The sequence below is a fragment of the Lipophrys pholis genome (assembly GCF_963383615.2).
Source record: "Lipophrys pholis genome assembly, chromosome: 13".
In the NCBI taxonomy this organism is placed as follows: domain Eukaryota; kingdom Metazoa; phylum Chordata; class Actinopteri; order Blenniiformes; family Blenniidae; genus Lipophrys; species Lipophrys pholis.
In genome coordinates, this window is record NC_137632.1 from 19,742,778 (window position 1) to 19,764,386 (window position 21,609).

At 42.4% G+C, this 21,609-nt stretch overlaps 1 protein-coding gene across 6 annotated transcripts in view; it reads left to right on the forward strand.

Annotated features, from left to right (window-relative positions):
• pard3bb (par-3 family cell polarity regulator beta b) overlaps positions 1-21,609 on the forward strand; it is a 242,849-nt gene that overhangs the window by 90,002 nt on the left and 131,238 nt on the right. For 4 of the 6 annotated variants that reach the window (XM_080478440.1, XM_080478441.1, XM_080478442.1 and 1 more), the window contains exons 8-13: positions 1,803-2,061; positions 3,254-3,362; positions 4,614-4,753; positions 5,287-5,415; positions 19,890-20,081; positions 21,152-21,310. In XM_080478440.1, coding sequence (XP_080334566.1) covers positions 1,803-2,061; positions 3,254-3,362; positions 4,614-4,753; positions 5,287-5,415; positions 19,890-20,081; positions 21,152-21,310 — 988 coding nt within the window. The remainder of the gene's footprint in view (positions 1-1,802; positions 2,062-3,253; positions 3,363-4,613; positions 4,754-5,286; positions 5,416-19,889; positions 20,082-21,151; positions 21,311-21,609) is intronic. The other 2 variants (XM_080478443.1, XM_080478439.1) reach the window with 1 other exon arrangement.

Genomic DNA, 21,609 nt, shown 5'->3' on the forward strand with positions numbered 1-21,609 from the left:
TGTTCTAAACATAGTCTCTAGTTATGGGTACTTATAATCATTATGCATGTAATAATGATCTTGGCGGAGGAAAACAATAGGAGGCTAATCCAATAAAATTGATATAAACTGGATTTACTCTGCCGGTTATTTGGGCTGAATGATGGCATGCAGGAATCGCTCCTGACACAATGGTCCTTCTAATATACTTAGTGTAATCGAATATAGACTAATTCCCTGCAAAATAATCTTTTTTTATTTTTTTATTTGTTTTTAATATAAATCATGTGGTTATTCTGGGGTTCTGTACAGGTGACACCTCTGCGTCTCCTCCTCTCATTGTGTTGAGCTCGGTGGGTTTCTTAAAAACAAACACTAATAATTGCTTAAAGAAATCAACACAAGTATACAGATTGAATATACTGTAGGTAATTTTGAGCTAAAGTCTCGCATGAGCTCTTGCAGTGTAAAGGAAGAGAACATTTACTTACTGCTTTTCACCAAGTATAAAGTGCAGTAATAAAAAAAAATGGAATTAAAGAACAAATGCTAATAGTACTTAAAATATGGTACTACTACTACTACTATTACTACACTGCTGTATTTATTTCAAGTGCAACAACAACAGAAATTAATGTTATGACAACCACCACTACTACTAGTATGACTGAAACTACTACTGCTATTACTACTTTCACTGCTAATGCTACGACTACTAGTACTGCTCTGACCACAACTACTAAGAATAATGAGGACTAAAACTACTACTGCAGCTACTACTATAAGAATTAGTATAACTAAAACGACTGCTGCTACTACTGATATTACTGGTACTGTACTACAACAACAACATCAGCAGCAACAGCAACACTACAACTACTTTGACTATGACTACACCCTCTCCTACTATCATTATAGCCAGAACTACAACTACTACTGCTACAACCATTACTACTACTATTATTAATTTTACTAAAACTATGAGTGCTACTATGAGTATTAATAGGGCTACTGCTACTACAACAACTACTACTAGCACTACTACTTCTACCACCACAATTACAACTACTACTACTATGACTTAAGCTACTGCTACTAATACTATTACTACTAGTACCGTCACTATTACAGCAACTACTACAATGAAAGTTCTAATATTACTATTATTACCAAAACTACTACTACTACTACTACTACAGAGAAATTCATTGAAATCCAATGAGAAATTAGAGGATATTTCCATATAGTTCCATGCCACACCATTTAGATTATCTTATTAAAAGTTGTGAAAAAAACCATGTTTTCTCAAGTAGTTTTCACTTGAGACCCCTCACCTCACATCTTCCCAACGTGCAGGAGGAGCTAATAACTTTTTTCTACTGATATAGGAAAAGTTTTGTGATCACATTTGAGACCGACTTATATTTCAATCAACGCAGTTCTCCGTTCGAGGGATAGTCATCGCTCCATATGACGGCTGTACGAATCAGTTTAGTAAAGATAAATGACCCAAAGATGTTCCTATGTGCAACAGTTTCTGAAAAATCAAACACCTCATTTATATCATGTATCTTTTTTTTTTTAATTCATCTCTGAATTGAGTTATATATCCTTTTCTAATTAGTTTTCTTGTCAGAGATTGATCACTTCATTGTCCATGTAAGCGTGACTAATGACTTGATTAGTTTAAATGCTAAGTGTGTGCCACATGCAGTACTCATAATTTACAAAACACTCCACCCATCTATTGAGGGAAACTTTTCTTTTTACCCGCCTCACTCCTCTCTAACTCTCTCCCTCCCTCCCTCCTTTATGCTTGTCAGAGCCCAGGACGTGTTCCGTCAGGCAATGCGCTCCCCCGTCGTCCGCCTGGAAGTCGTGCCCTCCTCCAACAGAGAGCGCTATGAGAAGACTCTGATTAGTCAGCTGTTCGGCGGTGGCGCCGGCCCCAACAGCAGCCCCCGAGCTGCCAAGACCAAAGAGCCACCTCCACCTATCAAAGCCAAACCTGTGTTTAAACCTGCGGAGAGCCCGACCGCGCGGCTGGCGGAGGAAGCCGCGGCCCTTGAAGCCGCTGCCAGTGTAAGCGGCTCTGCTCTGTGTCGGCAGATTGGACTGGACGCGGCGACGTCTTGACTCCACGAACCTAAAACAGTGATTAAAACCTCACTTGCTTTAAAAAACGAGTTGCCGGCCAGAACAAGTCGGCGCTTTTAAAAGCAAATATGGAGGCGAACGTCTTTGCAAGCTTGGCGTTGGGTGTAGTTTCACTTGATATATTGAGGGCATGTGAGAATATTCTGTGGAAACAATCCCAGGTTATTTCTTACTCTTAATTTATCTTATGTTTAAAGACCTTATCAAATGGAAAGTACATTTTTCCAATAATTATTTTTTTTTTTTTGCAGAAAAGCTTACTGTTCATGTATTGATTAACCAAAAGTTATTTACCGAAGGGGACATGTAACACACACTCAATCTGAATAGCTGCTTAAAATATTCAATCACCCCCTCAAATGAAAAATACAGAAACTAAACGGCACTCAAACGTTCTTTCACGCTGTCTTTGAAGCTATCAGTCCGTAAAAACCCACATGAACTTCTGTCATTAACGTCGCCATGGCAACATGGCTGACATTTGAGCAAACAGCTGGCACAGAAGACAACAGTTACTTAGCAACAGCTGATCATCTCATTTCATTAAAAAAAAAAGGAGTTTTCTGCCTTCCTGCCATGCAGATGTGACGTACTCTTACCATAAACAAACTGCGCGTTATTGACATTTTGACTGCGCGCATACACACGCATTCTATTCTAGTTTGAAGACTTTCAGTTGAAAGATAACTTTGACAACTTTTAACGATCAAGTTCTCGGTTTAATATATAAATCTTTCCGGCAATAGTTTCTCTCCAAATTACAATATTATAAACTCATGCAAGGCACATAAAAATAGCAAAAAGTCATAGCCAGTTAACACCACATGTAAGCAGGTGGTGCTGATTGCCATATTTTCATATTAATACTTTAAAGCAGGAATGCTTTAAATAAAGGTGTCAAAATACAACGAAATAAAGCACAAGAACATCCTTTGTTTTTTTTTGTTTTTTTTACTTTTCACACCAGCCTAAACCTTTTTGTGTATTACAATGATGCACATCACACTTATGAGCCATTTATAAAATGTGTCATTGGTTCAGATATTGTAATTCGTCTCATTTTAAGGCCTTTAGTGGTGTTGATTTGGCTTAAATGTGGTATGTTCTTCCTCTCCAGACCCCCAAAGGGAGGAGTGAGAGCCCCCTCCCGAAGAAGGGTCCTGCACTCACTAGCTTGGTGGCCAATAAGAGAGCAGGACGGAGGCTGAGGATCGACTTGAAGAAAGGTGGGGAACACCTGAGCTGGAGAAAAGAGTTCCAGTCCAACTTTACTGAGAGGCTCACGTCAGCATTTTTCATTACGTGCTTCATATTTAGCAGTTTTAATAACTTCCTATTCACTTAGATTCTAACTATCTTCACGATACTTGACATAAACGCATGGTTATAAATTCACTGTAAATTGGCATCCCACTCGAAATATTTCAGTACGTTTGTGTTCGCAGGTGCATTTAATTGTGTTTCTTTTTCAAACGGTCCTTTTCATTTTCCGACTGTATTTCCATTTCCTGTATATTCACAAATGGCTTGCTTCACGTCTCCTGCTGTTTGTACAGAATTGAGCTTCTTTCTATAAGGCTTCCTTTCTCTGCTCTCTGGCTGAGTCTCCTTCCTCTCGCCCTTCCTCTCTCCATCTTCCTGATTCCCTCTCTTCAGGGTCTATTAAGTCTTTATTGATCTGTTCATTTCTGCTGATATGAATTCATACTGGACCAAACTGCTGACTTGGCTCTGCTAAAGAGACCAGACTTAATGAGGTCTATAAAACACACAACCAGTCTCTCTGTCTGCGTATGGCCTTTTTTTTTTCTTTTTTTTTTTTGTCCATGCATGCATGTGTATGAGTGCGTGTACGTGTTTTTCAGTGATTACTGTTTTAATCTTCATCACCTCCTTTTTCGGAACGCTTGCTCTCCGTTTCCACTGCGTTACTCTTGTTTTTTTCACTGTCTTTTACTCTCTCCCTCTTCATGTTCTCTCCCTGCTCTCTGCCCCACACCTGAACTCACATTTAAAACCCTCACACCTGCAGATACTCCAGCTCCAGCTCCGGCTAAAGGGTTTAAAGCGCTCAGAATCTCCCAGGGCTTTAAATTATCACACTTGTATGTAGTCTGGAGCTGAGTCAACAGCGCCCGGTTGAAGTTCTCAGGAACAGTTTTAGGTGTGTGTGTGTGGGGGGGGGGGGTTGTATGCGATTTTTACTCTCAAATCCTGTGGAAGACAAATATAGAAGCAGAGAGTAAAGAGCTCGACAGGATATTCCTGTCTTGACATAGACTCTGGGCTGTTACTTTTGCTTGCATACTGTAGTTCTGTGATTCACCTCTCACTTGTGTGTGTGTGTGTGTGTGTGTGTGTGTGTGTGTGTGTGTGTGTGTGTGTGTGTGTGTGTGTGTGTGTGTGTGTGTGTGTGTGTGTGTGTGTGTGTGTGTGTGTGTGTGTGTGTGTGTGTGTGTGTGTGTGTGTGTGTGTAGGTTCAGAGGGTCTTGGTTTCACTGTGGTAACCAGGGATTCTTCAGTTCATGGCCCTGGACCAATTCTAGTCAAAAACATTCTGCCACGAGGGGCCGCTGTCAAAGATGGACGCCTGCAGTCTGGAGACCGCATACTGGAGGTACTGGACCTGGTACTGGCTGCTATGGAGACCATCTGATATGAAATGTTGTCGAGTTAAAACATATGAAGGAGTATTCTAAACCAGTATCAATTCCCAAATCGTTTCAAGTCTTCCGATTCAGGTCGATACTGTAGGATAGATCACACCACTGCCCTGGGAGTTGTGCAAACAGCAAACTACCCGCAGCTGCCCTCAAGGGGGTAGTGAGAGCATTGAGGAATATATGAACATGGCTTTACACGAAGAATGCAATACAACAGATTTTCTTTCTTTTTAAAGGTGGTAATATAGTATTGTCAGTCCAGAGTTCATGCCCCTGCGCTTACCTGTATTTAAATTTTGAATCACAAATATCAAACAAACCACAAGGTAAACCTGACTGATGTAGAACAGGAGCAGTCGCTCACCTGAACCCTAATATTTTTACCATGTGTCATTTATATTAAATCACACTTAATGCACTGTGATCTACGTGTTGTTGCTCCATATTGTTGTTGCCGCACTGTCTTTGTGCTGTGACCCGTTCACAGGTGAACGGTGTGGATATCACCGGCGTGGGCCAGGAGGAGCTGGTGTGTATGCTGCGCAGCACGCGTCAGGGGGAAAGCGTGTGTCTCGTGGTCCTACGGCAAGAGGACATGTTCCTGCCTCGAGAGATGGTAAGGGGCAGTTAGAATGTATCGACGGTCAATCCAATAGAGCACATTCATTTTTAATATTAGGATCCCTTTAATTTTTACAGTTTTTGGTCCAATCAGCAAACCCTCCTGGATGACGATCAGCTCAGCTGCTTTTGTTTTGTATAAATGAGCCACGAATGTCAGAGAGGGCTTGTTTTTTTTTCCAGGAATTGATTAAAAAAAATGGTTAAACCATTTCATAAAGTGTTTTGAAAAATTGTAAAGCTTTATAGACATCTTCTGTACTGGATATTTTCTTTCCACAGTGCTTATAATGGATTTCTCTCGTTTTTTTAATTAATAAAAACCCTTTTACTCGCTCTGTTTCTTCTTCTTCCTGCTTTTTTTCTGACTTTGCATGATCAATTATAATGCACACACCAGTGATAACTTAAAGCTATTTTTCTCTTTTCTTCTGAATTTCTCATTTTCTGATAGTTTCTTTAGATCCACGCTCTTCAGCATGATAATTAACTTTTTTTTTTTTTTTGTTAATCACAGCTTTTCTTTATCTTATCTCCCATGGGCTGTACTCCACACCTGTCACTCTTCAGCCTTTTTCTCTGAAGACTTTCTTCTTCAAGTACATTTTTCCTACCACCACCCTCATTTTAACAGTCACAGCTGGTATAAAATAACACTTTTCTTCACAACCTTTAGGTGTCTCTCACACACATCTACATCAGGACAGAGGGAATAACCAGAGGTTTTGCTGTCTTCAAACATTCTGAGGCCTCCAGTTCTCATTTGAGCGGGTTTCCTTTTTGTGTCCTCCCCACCCGTCAGTTATGTATGAGGTTAATTCTCCCTGTTCTCTATCGTGTTCTGCTTTTATGTTGCCTTTTGTGCCGGCTTTCCCCTCTTTGTCCCGTTCCGCTCCTGTCGACTGACGTTTCCTGAGCGGCTGCCAGGAAGCTCTACGTTACAGACATGTGAACGCGACCCAGAGCCCCCATAGGAAAATCTGTTTCTCCAGGCAGGAAAAAAAAAAAAAAGGAGCAACATATCGCAGTGTCCCCATGTGTTAACATTTAGGGCCATTTCTGAGTATTGTATCTGGTGGCGAGTTTCACCTCGTGCGCATGTCTGAACTCTGTGGCTTCCTGCTCCTGTTGAGAGCAAAATATATCCTTTTGGGTTGTGCTGCTGAAGAACTGCACCTCTCGACCTGTAATGCACTCACTCAGAACCTCTCCATGACTCTAGTGCTCTCGATACCACCGTACAATTACACAGAACGCATTACCAGAAAGCTCCCTGGCTAACCACAGCCTTCAGGTTGACTGCTGATGTAAACAGTCTACCTTTACAGCATTTTTTTTAACAGCTTCAGAAACGAGAATGCTTCAGAAGGCTTTCCAGCTTTGTTTAGCTTTTGTTGAACCAAGTACAGATACAAATTAAAGGGATATCACATTTAATCCTTTTTGAAAAAAACCCAAAACACAACTGTCATATACATGCTTGTTGATTTAATAAACCTCAAATACATGTTGTTTGAGTTAACTGAGTGGTGTCAGATAAGTTTTAGTCTGGTGGAAACATTCAGATCGAAGTTTTTCTTTACTGTGGCGAAGTGTATACGTGATGAAAATGTCTATATTTACATGAAAAACAAACAATCAACGACAACAATCTCAACATTGAGCCAATTTTAATGAAACATTCTGGTGCAAAATACAGTGAAATGCAAAAAAAAAAAAATTAAGTTTCATGGCGGCATCGACAAGAAAGAAAGAAAGAAAATCATTTTCAGATTGGATCTCATGGCCTCATGTTTGACACCCCTGATTTATACAGATTAGTACTTCAGTTCAATCCAAAATTTTATTTCACAGCAATAAGTGATCATTAAAAGTGTTGTTTTTATGGAAAGGTGACTATTATTTTGAAAAAGCAGACCAGGACTGAAGATACAACACTGAAACATAATGAAACAATATAATGGTGTGAGGGAGACATACGTATATTTCTTCAGTAGAAATAAGATGAAGTAGTGGAAGGTTGCTGTGTTGACATTGATGCCCATTTTAGCGCAGACTGAGAGATACTGTATCAACCACCTATGATCCGGGGGTCCTATTTGTAGAAACTGTTCTACTTGTATATCCCTTGTGGTAAAAGTACTCTCACGATTTGGCCCTCTGGTGGAGTGGATGACATTTTTTTGGCCCCCACAATGATCAAAGCTGTTCTTACTTGTTCGGGATTGACAGAGACAGTCTTATAGCTGCTTTGGGACGTGGAAAAATGGCTTCTTTTAAAGTTGGTGTGTTTTGGGGAATTTTGAATTGAACTCAAACTCTTCTCTCTCAGCTCTTCTCTCAGTGTAACTTTCTATTTGACCGTTGGATTGATATGCTTTTGAGTTACTAAATTTCCTATGCGTATAGCTGATCTGTGTTTATTCCACGGCGGGCAAATAGAAAACTGTAAATAACCTTCAGTTCAACCCAAGATATTGGGATGAACTTATCTTTGTGGTCCAATTTTTGCCAACTTTTATACAATAGTTTTTAACTTATTGACACTCAGCTGGACCACACTGGCACTAAACCAAAAATATTCCTTCCTCAGTCAGGAAACTGCACTCCCATTGCACTTGTATCATTCCTACACACGCTCATTTGGGAAATAAATGTCTGAGTGTTGTCCTTACACACCACAATGGCTCCCGGAGGGAAAGTATTGTCTCTATTTGTAGGGCTGCTTAAACAACCGTATAATTCAAGGGCGCCGCTGGCGTTTGTGTGGAGGTACACGTGTTGATGGAAATGTGCCAACTGTAGTACGTGGTTTGCGTGTGGAAGCATTGGCAACATGTGTGGTGTTGCTCATGAATTGTTTGATCATCTGCATGCGGAACTACTGATTCCCCACATGCATCAATACATATATATATATATATATATATATATATATATATATATATATATGCACTCCCTTAAAGAAACAAAAATTTGCTAGAGCAGGTTATCTCTCAAGACACCAAAACCCTAAACTGTCCCCGATGGATTGTTTTGCATTGCACCCTATTTCATTGATGTGTGCAAGCTGTTGATCAGTAGCAAAGCACTATATAAGTGAACTCCAGTCGCCGTTTTACTGCTTTGAGGTCAGTTTTGACAACCAGTTACAGCTGGAATTCTCCATTTAGGAGACTTCTCCACTGCTGCCCATCAAGTCAGTGTTCCTTTGTAACAGATCGACTCTCCCAACATGAAAGCTGATATGAATAGAACTACACTTAATGGCTTGCCGTCAGATTACTACAGTAATGAACGGCTTCTTCTCCACAACATACATAAATGAACATGACCCTCTCTTGAAGACAACTGAAGAAAAGCTTTTTCATTAGATTTATGTGATCGCAACTGAATAACAACAGTCACAACTTCTGCTTAGATCCATGTGGGTAGAGTCCAAAATAATCGTGAAATTTAATGAGTGAGCTGAGACCAACCAACCCACAGATGGATAGATGATCCATCCATTTTCTAGAACTAAAGCGTACCGGAGCTGATCCCAGGAGAACACACCCTGGATAGATCACCAGTGCATCACATAGTCGGATAGAAGTTGATTTGCGGTTCAGGCAGGTTAGGACAGATATTGTTCAATATTGTTCAAAAACCCTGCCCTCAGCGATGTAATCTGTGGAAACGAGGAACAGCCTTTCAATTTTCTGTCATTGTCTAAAAGAATGTAGTCATTGACAGAAAGTGTGCGGTTAATGAGATCTCTGTGGAAGATGGAATACCAGCCGTGCCACTCTGAAGCTACAACACTCAGAGGCACATTGACTTTTAGGGAGTTTCTGCTTTGCTGTAGGACAACAGGGCAAAAAAAAGTGGAATGAATTGTTAAAAGGCAGATTGCTTCTTTACCTTAACTCTATTCTAGCTTAAGTGCGTCGACTCACCAGTTGTAGGGCTGTTGACGAGTCACTGAGCGACTCAGCAAACAGTTGCAGGAATCTCATTTCAATGGTTTTGTTGACAAAAGGAAATTACAATTGCAGACAAAATCCAAACCTGTTAATTCCAGTGCTGGTTTGGTTGAATAAGTTTGTTGCATGTGTACATGTGAGTGCACAGTTTTTGTGTTTCAATCAATAGCCCCCCCCCCCACATATGACCCCACATAAAAGAGAGAGGGCTGGCTCAAGAATAAATAAATGTGATAAACACATACATTACACACACACACACACACACACACACACACACACACACACACACACACACACACACACACACACACACACACACACACACACACACACACACACACACACACACACACACACACACCCACACACACATCTTCAGTCTTTTTTTCTTCTTATCTGGGGAGCATCTCTTTTTTTCTGCCTCCTGCCTTCACCTGCTCTTCCTGACAGACAAGGATGCCCCAGTAGAATTCACCTCCGTCTAATTAACAGCTCCTGGTGTTTATTCAACATTCACAACACTTTTCAAGAGCAAATGCAATCTTAGTCCCGCAGATTTAACTGTGAACATGCTCCTTGACTGGAATGTTTCCAGTTGTGATTTTAGTCTAATTTGAGCAAGGTGTAGTTTATCTGTTTGAAGGGACTGAGCAGAGAAGGGGGGAGAAAAAAAAACCCCTGAAGTGATCAATTTTTCATGAATAAAACCTGCCTTTAATCTAAAAAAGAGCCATTTGGTGTAGCATTGACCGGAATGCATTAACAAAGTTTCTACGAAACCTACAAGCAGAAACAATCCCTTGGTGATTTGTCATCTACCAAGTGTTTATTGGCTTGTAATTGTTTTTGTTTTTTTAAGGGGGGGGGGGGGGACACTTCTTTTGGCTTCCGTCACAAATCCAGTCTGTTTAAAACAATCAGTACGTACGAGCAGTGAGTTTCACATGTTTGTGTTTTCACACCTCAAAACGAAGCATAAGCCTGGCAGTATTATTACAGCTCATTAGCTATTGTGCGTTCCAGTTTTTGTGGAGTGTTGTTTTTTTTTTGTTTTTTTTATGGGAGCAGCATTCACACTAACTTCCTTTGGACGGACACGGGCAGGCTGGCCTCCATTTTCAATTACCGTCCATTTGTAGTTGACCTTCGCCTCAATTTGTGAATAAAGGTCCCTTGTCTGTGAATCATTCAGAACAACAACCAAATGAAAGGTAGAAATAAAGTTGCAACCATTTAAGATCTGGCGTTGGTCTCCTTCACAACTTTGGAATGATTAGTGATCTTTAAAATATAACTGAACTGTTGTAGAAAAGGTTCTAAGTTTAGATATGTTTACTTTAATGCAGTTGTACAGTATTAAAGGAGGCTGAACAACAATGATTTAATGACTCCTCACTTTGTCTAGAGTATGAAAGAAAGTTTTGACATCTACTTTAATATACATCCTGTTGAGCCTGGGGGCGGGGACGGGACCCTAAGACCCCATGTACACGACAATGTTTCAATTGAAAACACACCGTTTTTCAGTTTTTGCTTCAGAAAGCTTTGGCGTTTACATGGAAACGTTTTGAAAAAGATGCCGGAAATGATCTTTTCAGACCGGCAGCCTCGACAGTGACCCTCTGGAGACAAACATGGTTGGTATCGTTCATCTACTCGCACTTGTGCAGGAGAACTACTTACTACGGCTGTAGTACACATGTGCAGTAGTCGTGCTTCAGAAAAGTTGTGTTTTACCCCGTTTCTATAGAGACAGGGTCGCACTGTTTTCAAAAAGTTACATTTTCCTCCGTTTCCATGGAGATGAAGTGGGAGCGTTTTTCGTAAAGCCCCACCTTGGGCAGACAAAAAAATTGTGTTCTCTGTAGCTCTGACCACCTCCAAATTGCTGATGCGATATGACGAATGAATCAGACATCAGCCTGAGTGTAGACAGCTCAGCGACTGATGGTATAATAAACACACTATTGCAATCGTGTTTCATTTGGGAACAGCAGTTACTAACCTCCAGTAACATGCAGAAAGCCTCATCTCTGACTTTGTGTTTGTCAACATAAACGCCACATCGTGTTTCATACACGGTCCAATTATATTTTTTTAAGTTTTGAAACAACTTTAGAGTGTTGTAAAATGAAATGGAGGTGGTCATTACCACTTTCATTTGCTTTTATGTTCAGTCCTGACACAACTTGTATCAAACTGCTCCAGCTTCGTTTTCACGCAGTCCAGCAGAGTTACAACAGTGACATGGCTTGAGTTTCCGATTTACTTTTTTCTTCTATTTCTTGGTTTCTGCCAGTTTGTTTGTGTTTATGGAGAGGAAACAGAAGAAGGATGATGATGAAATGATGGAAGGATCTTGTCTGTCTTCTCCTCCCCCTCTTCCGTTGTCTCATTTTAGCCCACCATCTGGTGTTGTCTGCTAATGTGTGCGCTCGCTGTAGAACAAAGACATTACACCATCTCTACACACACACACGCGCGCGCACATGCACGCACGCACGCACGCACGCACACACGCATGCACACACGCGGACTCTTAAGTCACTTTTCTGTGACATGCAATCATATTTGTACACGTTCCACTATATAACAAGTATAAATCCTGCTGTGTTGGCTTTCTAGTAAAGGCATTCTGCAGTACGTACGCACGCGCGCACGCACGCACGCACGCACGCACGCGCGCGCACACAAACACACACATAGTCAACATAAAACCTGTTTGTTTTTTTCAGAATTTTTTTTTCACACACGAACAAGCATACGCCTGCTGAGTTTGGCCGGGGTCTCGAAACTAACGTTTGAGACAAAGATGCTCTTTTTCGGCTTCCAGATAATTCACACCTCCTTTTCTCCCGTTCCCTTGCTATCTTTTGTTTTTCCATACGGTTTATTTTCTCTTGCATGTAACTGACAGCTCCCATGTTCACCCTGCCTCAGTTGCATGCCTGCTAATGGTGTCAAAGGTTTTCAATGGGGAAACAAATCTTAAAAAAAAAAGAAACAAACAAACTCAAAAATGATGTTAATTCATGATAAACATCAAAAAGATAAAAGGGCCGCATGGTGAAGTTGTTAGCACTAACGCCGTGCCTTGGAGAGCAACCCAGATTTGAGTTACGAGAGGATCTTTCTGGGTGAGTCTGCAAGTTCACCCTGTGGGTGTGTGTGTGTGTGTGTGTGTGTGTGTGTGTGTGTGTGTGCGTGTGTGCGTGTGTGTGTGTGTGTGTGCGTGCGTGCGTGCGTGCGTGCGTGCGTGCGTGCGTGTGTTTCATCTCATGGCCAAAAAACATGTTTGAGGTAGTCTGATCACTGCAAAAAAAATTGCTTTTAAGCATGTGTCTTTCTGTGTTTGGCTTCTGATGCACTGACGACCTGTCCAGTACCCCCAACCCTGCCTACACCCACAGCCAACTAGGATGAACTTCAAGATAGAGCGAAGGCTTTCCGGAAAAAAATCAAACATAATACTAAGATTTATAAAAATTCTGTAAAATAAGTGACTGCTGCCTTATTAAGCTCTGCAGGTAGATCAGGGGTAATACTCAAACATGTAAGTAATAAAATAAAAAATCACTTTGAGTCAGAAAACTTGGTAGATGCTGGAAAAAGATGAAGGCAGAACATAATCAGGTTTATTACAATACGTGTCGATTCGTTAGTCCAACTCCACTGCAACGGCACAGCTTAAAGTGGTAGATGCAGATCTGAATCGACAATCCACTCACTATCACATTTTGGCTGCTAATACATGGATTGAATGAAAGGTTTAAATGTAATTCAGTCAGGCTTTGTACTTTTTGGCATCCGCTGCTGTCGAGCAGCGAGATGGCCTTCTGTCTGTCCTTTTCCTTTAACCCCCCTCCTCCTCCTTTATTTCTTTTTGCACAACAGGAAACATGCTTTTTAGTGCCAGATGCTCCTCACACGCACCCGTGCAGCTTCACCGTATTCGTTAACTACTGGTGACAGGGCACATTCACAGCAACTGTATTGAGCCGTTTCGTCAATCTGATGGTCCCTCATTCATCACCACTGCTGCGACCGAGTGCGTCGGTGCACTCCTTTGCAGTCTGTCGTGCTCGTGTGTGTGTGTGTGTGTGTGTGTGTGTGTGTGTGTGTGTGTGTGTGTGTGTGTGTGTGTGTGTGTGTGTGTGTGTGTGTGTGTGTGTGTGTGTGTGTGTGTGTGTGTGTGTGTGTGTGTGTGTGTGTGTGTGTGTGTGTGTGTGTGTGCTGCATCTCGCCGATATTGTCACCAATGTGACCTCGCAGAGTCACTACAGTAGATCCCCCATCTGTTACACCCTCAGAGACCTGCGTATCCACACACACACACACATACACACACACACACACACACACACACACACACACACACACACACACACACACACACACACACGCAAACTCCTTGGCAGCTTGGCGTCTCTGCAGGAGCTGCCATCATCCCAGTGGAGAGCAGCCGAGAAGGGTATCACGTCTCTCTCCCCGCTCTCGCTGGCTCTCCGTCTCTCATCTCATATCTCTCAGCTGTTTGTTGAAGGTTTATCAGCTCCTTCATCATCCTATCATCCAACATCGCCGCTGTTTCTCAAAGCCCTCGGTGTCTGAGTGTCACACATACTTGTATATGTCAGTTGTGGGTTCGAGCCACTGGGGATCGACTCGGGTTAAGCACGACGGAGCCTTCCACTCCTCCCAAACACTCATAAAGTTAAAAGAACTTTGCATTGTTGAGAGTAACGGTCTCAGTTTTGTTGGAAAAACAACCAAATGATAAGCCTGGTTTACCAAAAAGAAAGAAAGAAAAAAGAAGCATTTTGGGGGGTGTTTTCTTTTTGAAAGGTAGATGAGAAAATAAAAGATTAGAGTGTTGTTCCCTCTTTGTGTTTAAGTATGACGTTACTACAAGGTGGTACAACATACTTCACAACTCGTACAAAGAAGGGGTCTAGAATCCAAATTGCAGCAAAGCTATTCTTATCTTCAGTTTGCATATAGTTTGAATATGTAGTTTCAGTTAAAACATTAAATTCTCATTGTTATCATGAAGGGGTGCTTCAGTGTCCTGCCACGGATGTGTTGCTTCCTGGTAGCTTGTGTCCCTGTCAGCCCTGAGAATTTTACTTTTAACTAAAAGATGTCATTGGCCATCCTAACAACTGAGCATAGTCATAAGGCCGAGCGGTTACATTCATACTGTGGACTGTGTAACCAGATGAAAGTTGTGACGTCGTCCAATCGAGAAGCAAACATCTCGATTCTGCCTCCATGTATTTTGCTCTTCTTGGCTCAATTCAGGCACAAAAGGACACGAATGATATGGGTGCTTCTGAGGTATACAATACCGAGGAAGCTTTTTGTTTGTTATATGTATTTGTTTGTTTAGTGGTAAGCCGCACTAGACTATTAGAATATATCGCTTTGGTTTGACTGGTATAGAGACATGAATATATGTTTTGATACACAAAAAGAAGAGAACATTTCTTTTCACCCACAATTCTATGTCCATGGAGTCCCACGATGGTATAGTTGTAAGCAGAGACTCTGTGATTAGGTCCTTTATGTGTAAAGTCTGCATGTTCTGGACATGCAAACCATTTCTTTTCTGGCTTTTTGGGGTTTTCCTCTCACAGCCTCTGGTGCTCTGGTATACACTGTCTTGGTGAGTTCTAAACCAATTTACCCAGTCTCTATCAGATTTCATTACGTTGTTCCGAGCTTGTCCCTCTTGACCTTTTATCTAAAACACTCTTTAATGTTCCTCTGTGGAGAGGACAGCAGCTCCGATTCAAGCGGTTGCCAAGAAGCAGTTTGGCGTTCGTGTGGGGATCTTCGTGAACAGACGGCTGCCCAGTCCGCCATACCACCGTCAACCCCCTTGCTTCAACGTGCCGGCCCGTGACCGCTCCTAAACTTGGAAAAACGAACCCTCTGCCACCATCGCCTGCTGCGAGTTTCGCAGGGACTGCAGGCTGGCGTACGCCTCATGTGCAGACCTTTAATGTACGGCTTCATACTGGCAGCGTCCGCTCTGCGCTCGATGCATGACAAAGGACTGCGGACATCGAGCGAGCACATCCACTACTGCTCGTCTGTGGCTTCCTGCAGCTCCCCCATAGACTTCATATCCATTCATCCTGTATAGGGAATGTGTCAAACAGCTCTTTTTCTTTAAAGAAAAAAAACAAAAACCTTTTACATTCTCACGAGGCAGACATTGGCCATCAATAGCATTATCCTCACAGCCGTGTTAACACCCACCACTTGTGTGTGTGTGTATGTGTGTCCTAGTCATCTTTCTCTATAGGGCTTTAAAGGCTCCCTTGTTACACCGACACCGGGGACGGTGGGTCTCCTGACATAGCCTCTGCTTTAGCCATTAGAGGGGGGAGACGGTGTGGGTGGATTGGACAATGGGGTGCCATCCTGGGTGGCCAGTGATGGGACAGTTATTTTCATAAGTCAGAAACATGGCCCATCATGTCAGGTTTATTCCCTGGGAGTACTTACCTCAGCCATTTGTGTGCACACCTGCGTGCCCGAGTGTGATCACACCGCCACATTTAAGCACAGCGGCTACTGTTGTTGGCCTTGTAAAATGGATCCTTGGGCTGTCGTTCCCGCAGTGTGGGGCAAGGCACACACACACACACACACACACACACACACACACACACACACACACACACACACACACACACACACACACACACACACACACACACACACACACACACACACACACACACACACACACACACACACACACACACAGACACACACACCACTACCTCGGCTCGCCATGGTCGGGTGGAAGGGCATCTGCGAACAGCTCTCATTAAAACACTGTGCAGCTAAAAGCAGGTTTCCTCACGCACTCAGATACACATATAATAGAGGAGCAGGTTTATGGGACCAGTATATAAGCAAAATAACTTGTGCTCACGGAAGGTTGTGTGTGTCTCGATATTTGAACAAGCGCGAAGAGATATTTGAATGTTTGCATCTCTATAATGACATCTGTGAGTGCGTTCATTGATTAGATTTGTGTTTGATCTTAAAAGGTCATTTAAGAGTTTTCTTACATATGCTTTTTTATGTGCACAACATACCTATGTGTGCATGCTTTCAAAGACCTAGAAATGTCCCCATTTGCGACTCTAGCTCATATTCTTGCGAATGGATTTCACGCTGATTTCTCTGGAATTCAAGGTTTTCTTTGCCCTCAGTCTTGACTGGCAAACCTACTGTCATCAGGCTGCAGAACCTTTGGTCTGCAATGTCCCTCTTAGGTCTTTATAACACTACATAACTTAGTGTTACTCAGCTCAGTGATAATTATAATATCATAATGCTAATTGATCAGGACAGGGGTTAACAAAAGTGAGCCTGTAAATCTTTACTGAGGGCAAACAAACCGTGGAGTTACTTTACTCCTCCGCAGCAGAGGTGTAGCTGAGAAACGGTGTGAGGTGGAGGTGACATTTACGGGTCGTTGCAGGCACGCACGCCTCATTACAGACACACCAAGCATATTATACATGCACAAATTGTATTACACATACATACATTTTGATTCCCACATACAAATATGGGTATTCACACACATTTTCAAACACATAGAAACCTAATGCACACATTGAATTGCAGACATACAAGTGTCAGTATGCTCACACACATCAGTACACACACTAAGCACAAGTCATTTTGCTTCTATAATCGCTTCATGCAGTTCCCTTTACAACAAAATGGTGTCAAAGTAGCCCCCTAACATGACAGAAATGATGACTGAAGTTATTCTTATCGCCCATCTTCTTGTCTTCTTTGTCATATCATTTCTGTTTTATTTATATATTTATTCATTTTGATGTGGGACTTTTACTCTCGAGTTCATCGGTTCTTTCGGGGTCTGGTCTTGCTCGTTTTCACATAATACATGTCCCAGTCATTATCTTTCATCCCCACCCCTTTTTTCCCCTCATTTTATTGAAAAAAAAAAAAAACACCTGCACTCAGACGTGGCTGTCTCATTAATAGCTTGTCCTCCTGTTGATCCATCATTGTGGCAACCCATTTAAATGTTAAACGACGAACATGAAGAGGCTTGTCTGTGCAGTGGGCACTTTTTTTTTTTTTATGAAGGAGGGGGCTCTCATAGAGTTTATGGAGCTGGACTTTTAATACTCACACGATCAAAAAGCAGAAGCACAACGCATTAAATCATTTTCATGTCACAGACGGATATAACCATCTGCCATTACAATTTTGATGTAATGAAAGGAGAGGCTTCATTTAATTTCACTCTCGGCCGAAGTTGCCTGGAAAGAAGACATGTTTGCTCTTCTTCAGTTCTCTTTTAAAGATCCACCAAACAGTCAGGTTTGACATGAAGCGCTGATTATTTCACTTCTCTTGTGGCTTCATTGTTTGTGTGGTAATTTAGTGAAGCGCCAAGGCTTTTTTTGTGCGTTGTTTTATTTTGTTGTTCTACACGAAAATCCTATTCATCAACCCCCCCCCCCCCCCCCAAAAAAAAAAAAAAAAAAAAACTTTGCATACATCTGCATAATAATAGTCAGATTCCATAAAACATCCCACAGCCCCGTAGGTGGTCCTGACCCCCGAGCAGAAAGCTGCTGGTTCAGAAACTTTTCTACAGCAGCCGTCCTCGGCTCTGAATTCATCCTGGCATTACTTCTGTTCTGTGCCGAGTGTGAGGAAATAAAAAAGAGAGAAATCATAAACAACAAAGACGGGGCGGGGCGGGGGCTGGTTGAGTCAGATAAATTAAGAAATCGTGGAGGTGGCAGGAAAAAAACCCCGAAAAGTTGCCAAATCATGGGCATTACTCCCGACAGAATTTTTTAGAGACTAATAAATTCTCTGTGAGATTATGCACACAAGTTGCGAACGTCTCTCTGGGTTTTTTTTTTTTTTTTTTTGAACTACTTTCTCAAGGTCGGGAAGCTTCCTATCAGGTCCGGACAGTCAGTCTGATGCCGCTGCTGGTGATGGGGAGGTTTTCCAGCGGGGGAAACAGTTTTCTGCAGAGCGGAGGACTTTGTGTCGGCTTAGCGCTGTTAAACCTACAATCCCCACAGACAAACAGTGTCTAAAGCCGACACTGCTGACCCACGCAACCACACGCATGAACACAGACCGAGCTCGTTGCGTGCGCACAGACACCCGGCGCAGGCTTTCCTCTACAAACGCATGCAGTTGTTTACAGAGAAGCTGACACACAGTGATGCATGTTAAAAAGTACGGACTGAGACTGGCGCCGGAGAAACATTCAGCTCCTGGAAATCATCCATCGCTTCTGTGGAACTCAGTCTGATGAGTTCAGATTGGTTCCACGATTTCATTTGGAGTGAATTGAGTATTACCTGAAAAGTTGTCTTAATATTTTTAACTCCAATAAATGTGCTAATTAAATATATCAGGAGCAAAGGTGCTCTTGGATCTCTTTCCTTTCATAGATTAATTTCTCCATCGGTCTCATCTCTCCATTCATACACCGTTAATGCATCCATCTATCTATGCAGCAACCATTTCTTAATTTTTTGATTTGTCATTCCTTCCCTCCTTCCATCCCGTTCTCCATCCATTCATCCATTTATCCATTCATCCATTCATCCATTCATCCATTCATCCATTCATCCATCGAAGTTATCTGGACAGCCTAGCCTCATCTTGATTTCACAGATTTCCCAAATGCTTGTTTATCTGAGAGTATTTGGAATAAAAAGCATGATAAACACTGTTTACCTGCCGGTATTCTTCAGATCATGTGCAGAGTAAAATCCATATGTTGTACAAAAAGCTCTCCTGCTGTGCCAACACAGCCTTCAGAACACACTCTCGCATCTGGGTTTTTCTTTCCTTTTCTTGTATTTTTTTAATCTATTTTTTTTAGCAATATTTTCCTCACTAACTATGGCTCAGACTTAGTCATTACAGCCAAATCCTCTGTCCTGATAATATGGTGTTTTGGCCATGTTTTCTTTGCTCTTGATCTCCTTTTATCCACAAAGATGGTCTGTGGTTCTTCTTTCTCTTCCTGTTTTACACTCTTTCCTTTCTGTTCTCCCCAGCTCTCTGTGTTTGCCGTATTTTCCAATTACCTCTTGAAAATACACAGGTCATTTTATTGATATTACAGAGCTGAGGGAGGGGGAGAGATGGCTATATGAAAGCAGACCATCCAAATGGCCTATTTTATTTTTTTTTCTCTTTTTTTTCTTTTTCTCAGACTGTCCGCCGTTTTTTTCACTCATAGAGAAATTTAGCTGAAAAGCACCTAGTGATGGTTTCTCGCAAATGGAAAAGCTTTTAGTTTAGCTTTTGGAGACTATTGAAGCCCAATGAGCTGACCTCCGTCTCCTCATCCTCGCCCGGTTTGCAACCTTCTCCCTCTTCAACCTCCATTTCTCTCTCTCTCTCTCTCTCTCTCTCTCTCTCTCTCTCTCTCTCTCTCTCTCTCCCCCCTCTCTCCCAGAAGGATGATGTGTCCCGTTTGCCAGCCCCCGTTTTGGAGAACGGAAAAGAACAGCTCATGTTCGAGGTTCCCCTCAATGACACCGGTTCAGCGGGCCTTGGCATCAGCCTCAAAGGGAACAAGTCCAGAGAGACCGGAGAGGATCTGGGAATCTTCATCAAATCCATCATCCACGGAGGGGCTGCATACAAGGTGATTCACTCAAATGTGTGAGGATTGGTTGTGCACAATAACAAGCATGCTATTTGTTTAATGTGAGCTTGCTCTGAGCCCGAAGCCACTGCTCTGACTTCCTGCGGTGATAATGAAATGTTTACTCTAATCACACTCAATTAGAGCGGCAAGAGAACATGGGAAGTAATCACCAACATCAGGACAAATGTTGTTGTCCGAGATGGTGTCGCCGGCGCCTCTTCAGCTGTCCCCGCTTCCCTGCCGCTGCTCTTTTAACCTCCGACCCCGCGTTCTCCGGGACACACTTGACATGTCAAGAGACCGACAGGCGAGCAGAGGCATGCCGCCGCGCTCGCTCACCAGGTGCAGCTGTTAGTGTCTGCGCCACAGAAATAGATGGGGACGGCTCCAATCCACGGGGGGGGGGGGGGGCTGTGTCGGGCACTCGTGGGAATGCGTCTTCGTTGGTGTGCGCACACTTCATGTGTATGGATGGCGGGGTGACTTCACAGAGGCACAGGGTGACGGCCACAGGTGTGTGTTTATACAGCAGCTCTCCATCAGTGATTCACTGCTGAGCTCACAGCCATACTGTCTAGAAAAGAAATGGAGCAGGGATATTTGTAACATCATCACCTTCAATTTTCACACGATACACAAAATTGGTTTTTGTTTAATACTGCTATTTATTAAAAAAAATAAAAAAAAGTCTAGTGGCACTACATTTATATATTATACGATACAACAAGGCAACACAGACCCCGTGTGAGTGTAAGGTCTTTCCATTTATTAGAAATCTATCCAAGCATTATTAAAGGCTAAATTTACTGGGACGACATTGGAATTTGTTATAAAATGTTTCTTATCAAATGAGCATTAGAATTAGTTGGGTTGATGCCTCAAGAATACCAAAAAAAAATGTAGTACCCAAAGTTATTCATGTTGTGAAATGAAGATTAAATCATCATTATACCAATGTGATCCATCCGTCGATCCACCCGCTTCACTCACCATCGAGCCACCACCAGCTGTAGACCGTACACTACAGATTTTTGTAATATTTCCATCAAACTGTCGGCGCTTTGCAGGACGGGCGCCTGCATGTGAACGACCAGCTGGTGGCTGTAAACGGAGAGTCGCTGCTGGGACGATCGAACCACGTGGCCATGGAGACGCTACGTCGCTCTATGTCGCAGGAGGGTAACGTCAGAGGGATGATCCAGCTGGTGGTCCTCAGGGCGACGAAGGTACACTGACGATTCACTTCTGATGCTCTGTGTGTAGAAAAGATGTCCGCTTCACAATACTCGGATCTCCAGTGGATCTGGGAAGCCGCTTGTTGAATTTGGTGCGAGTGTGTGTGACCTTCACTGTTAAGCTTCATTGTAACGCGCTGTTGAAGGGGTCAGCAGCCTTTCCAGAAGCAACCGAGGACAACTGTTAATCACAATTTATACTCAGGAAAATACCACCGAATGGGATGAAGGAACTTTCACTTTTTTCATCCTTAATTTTGATGAAGTAATTAACTAATATGGTGAATATA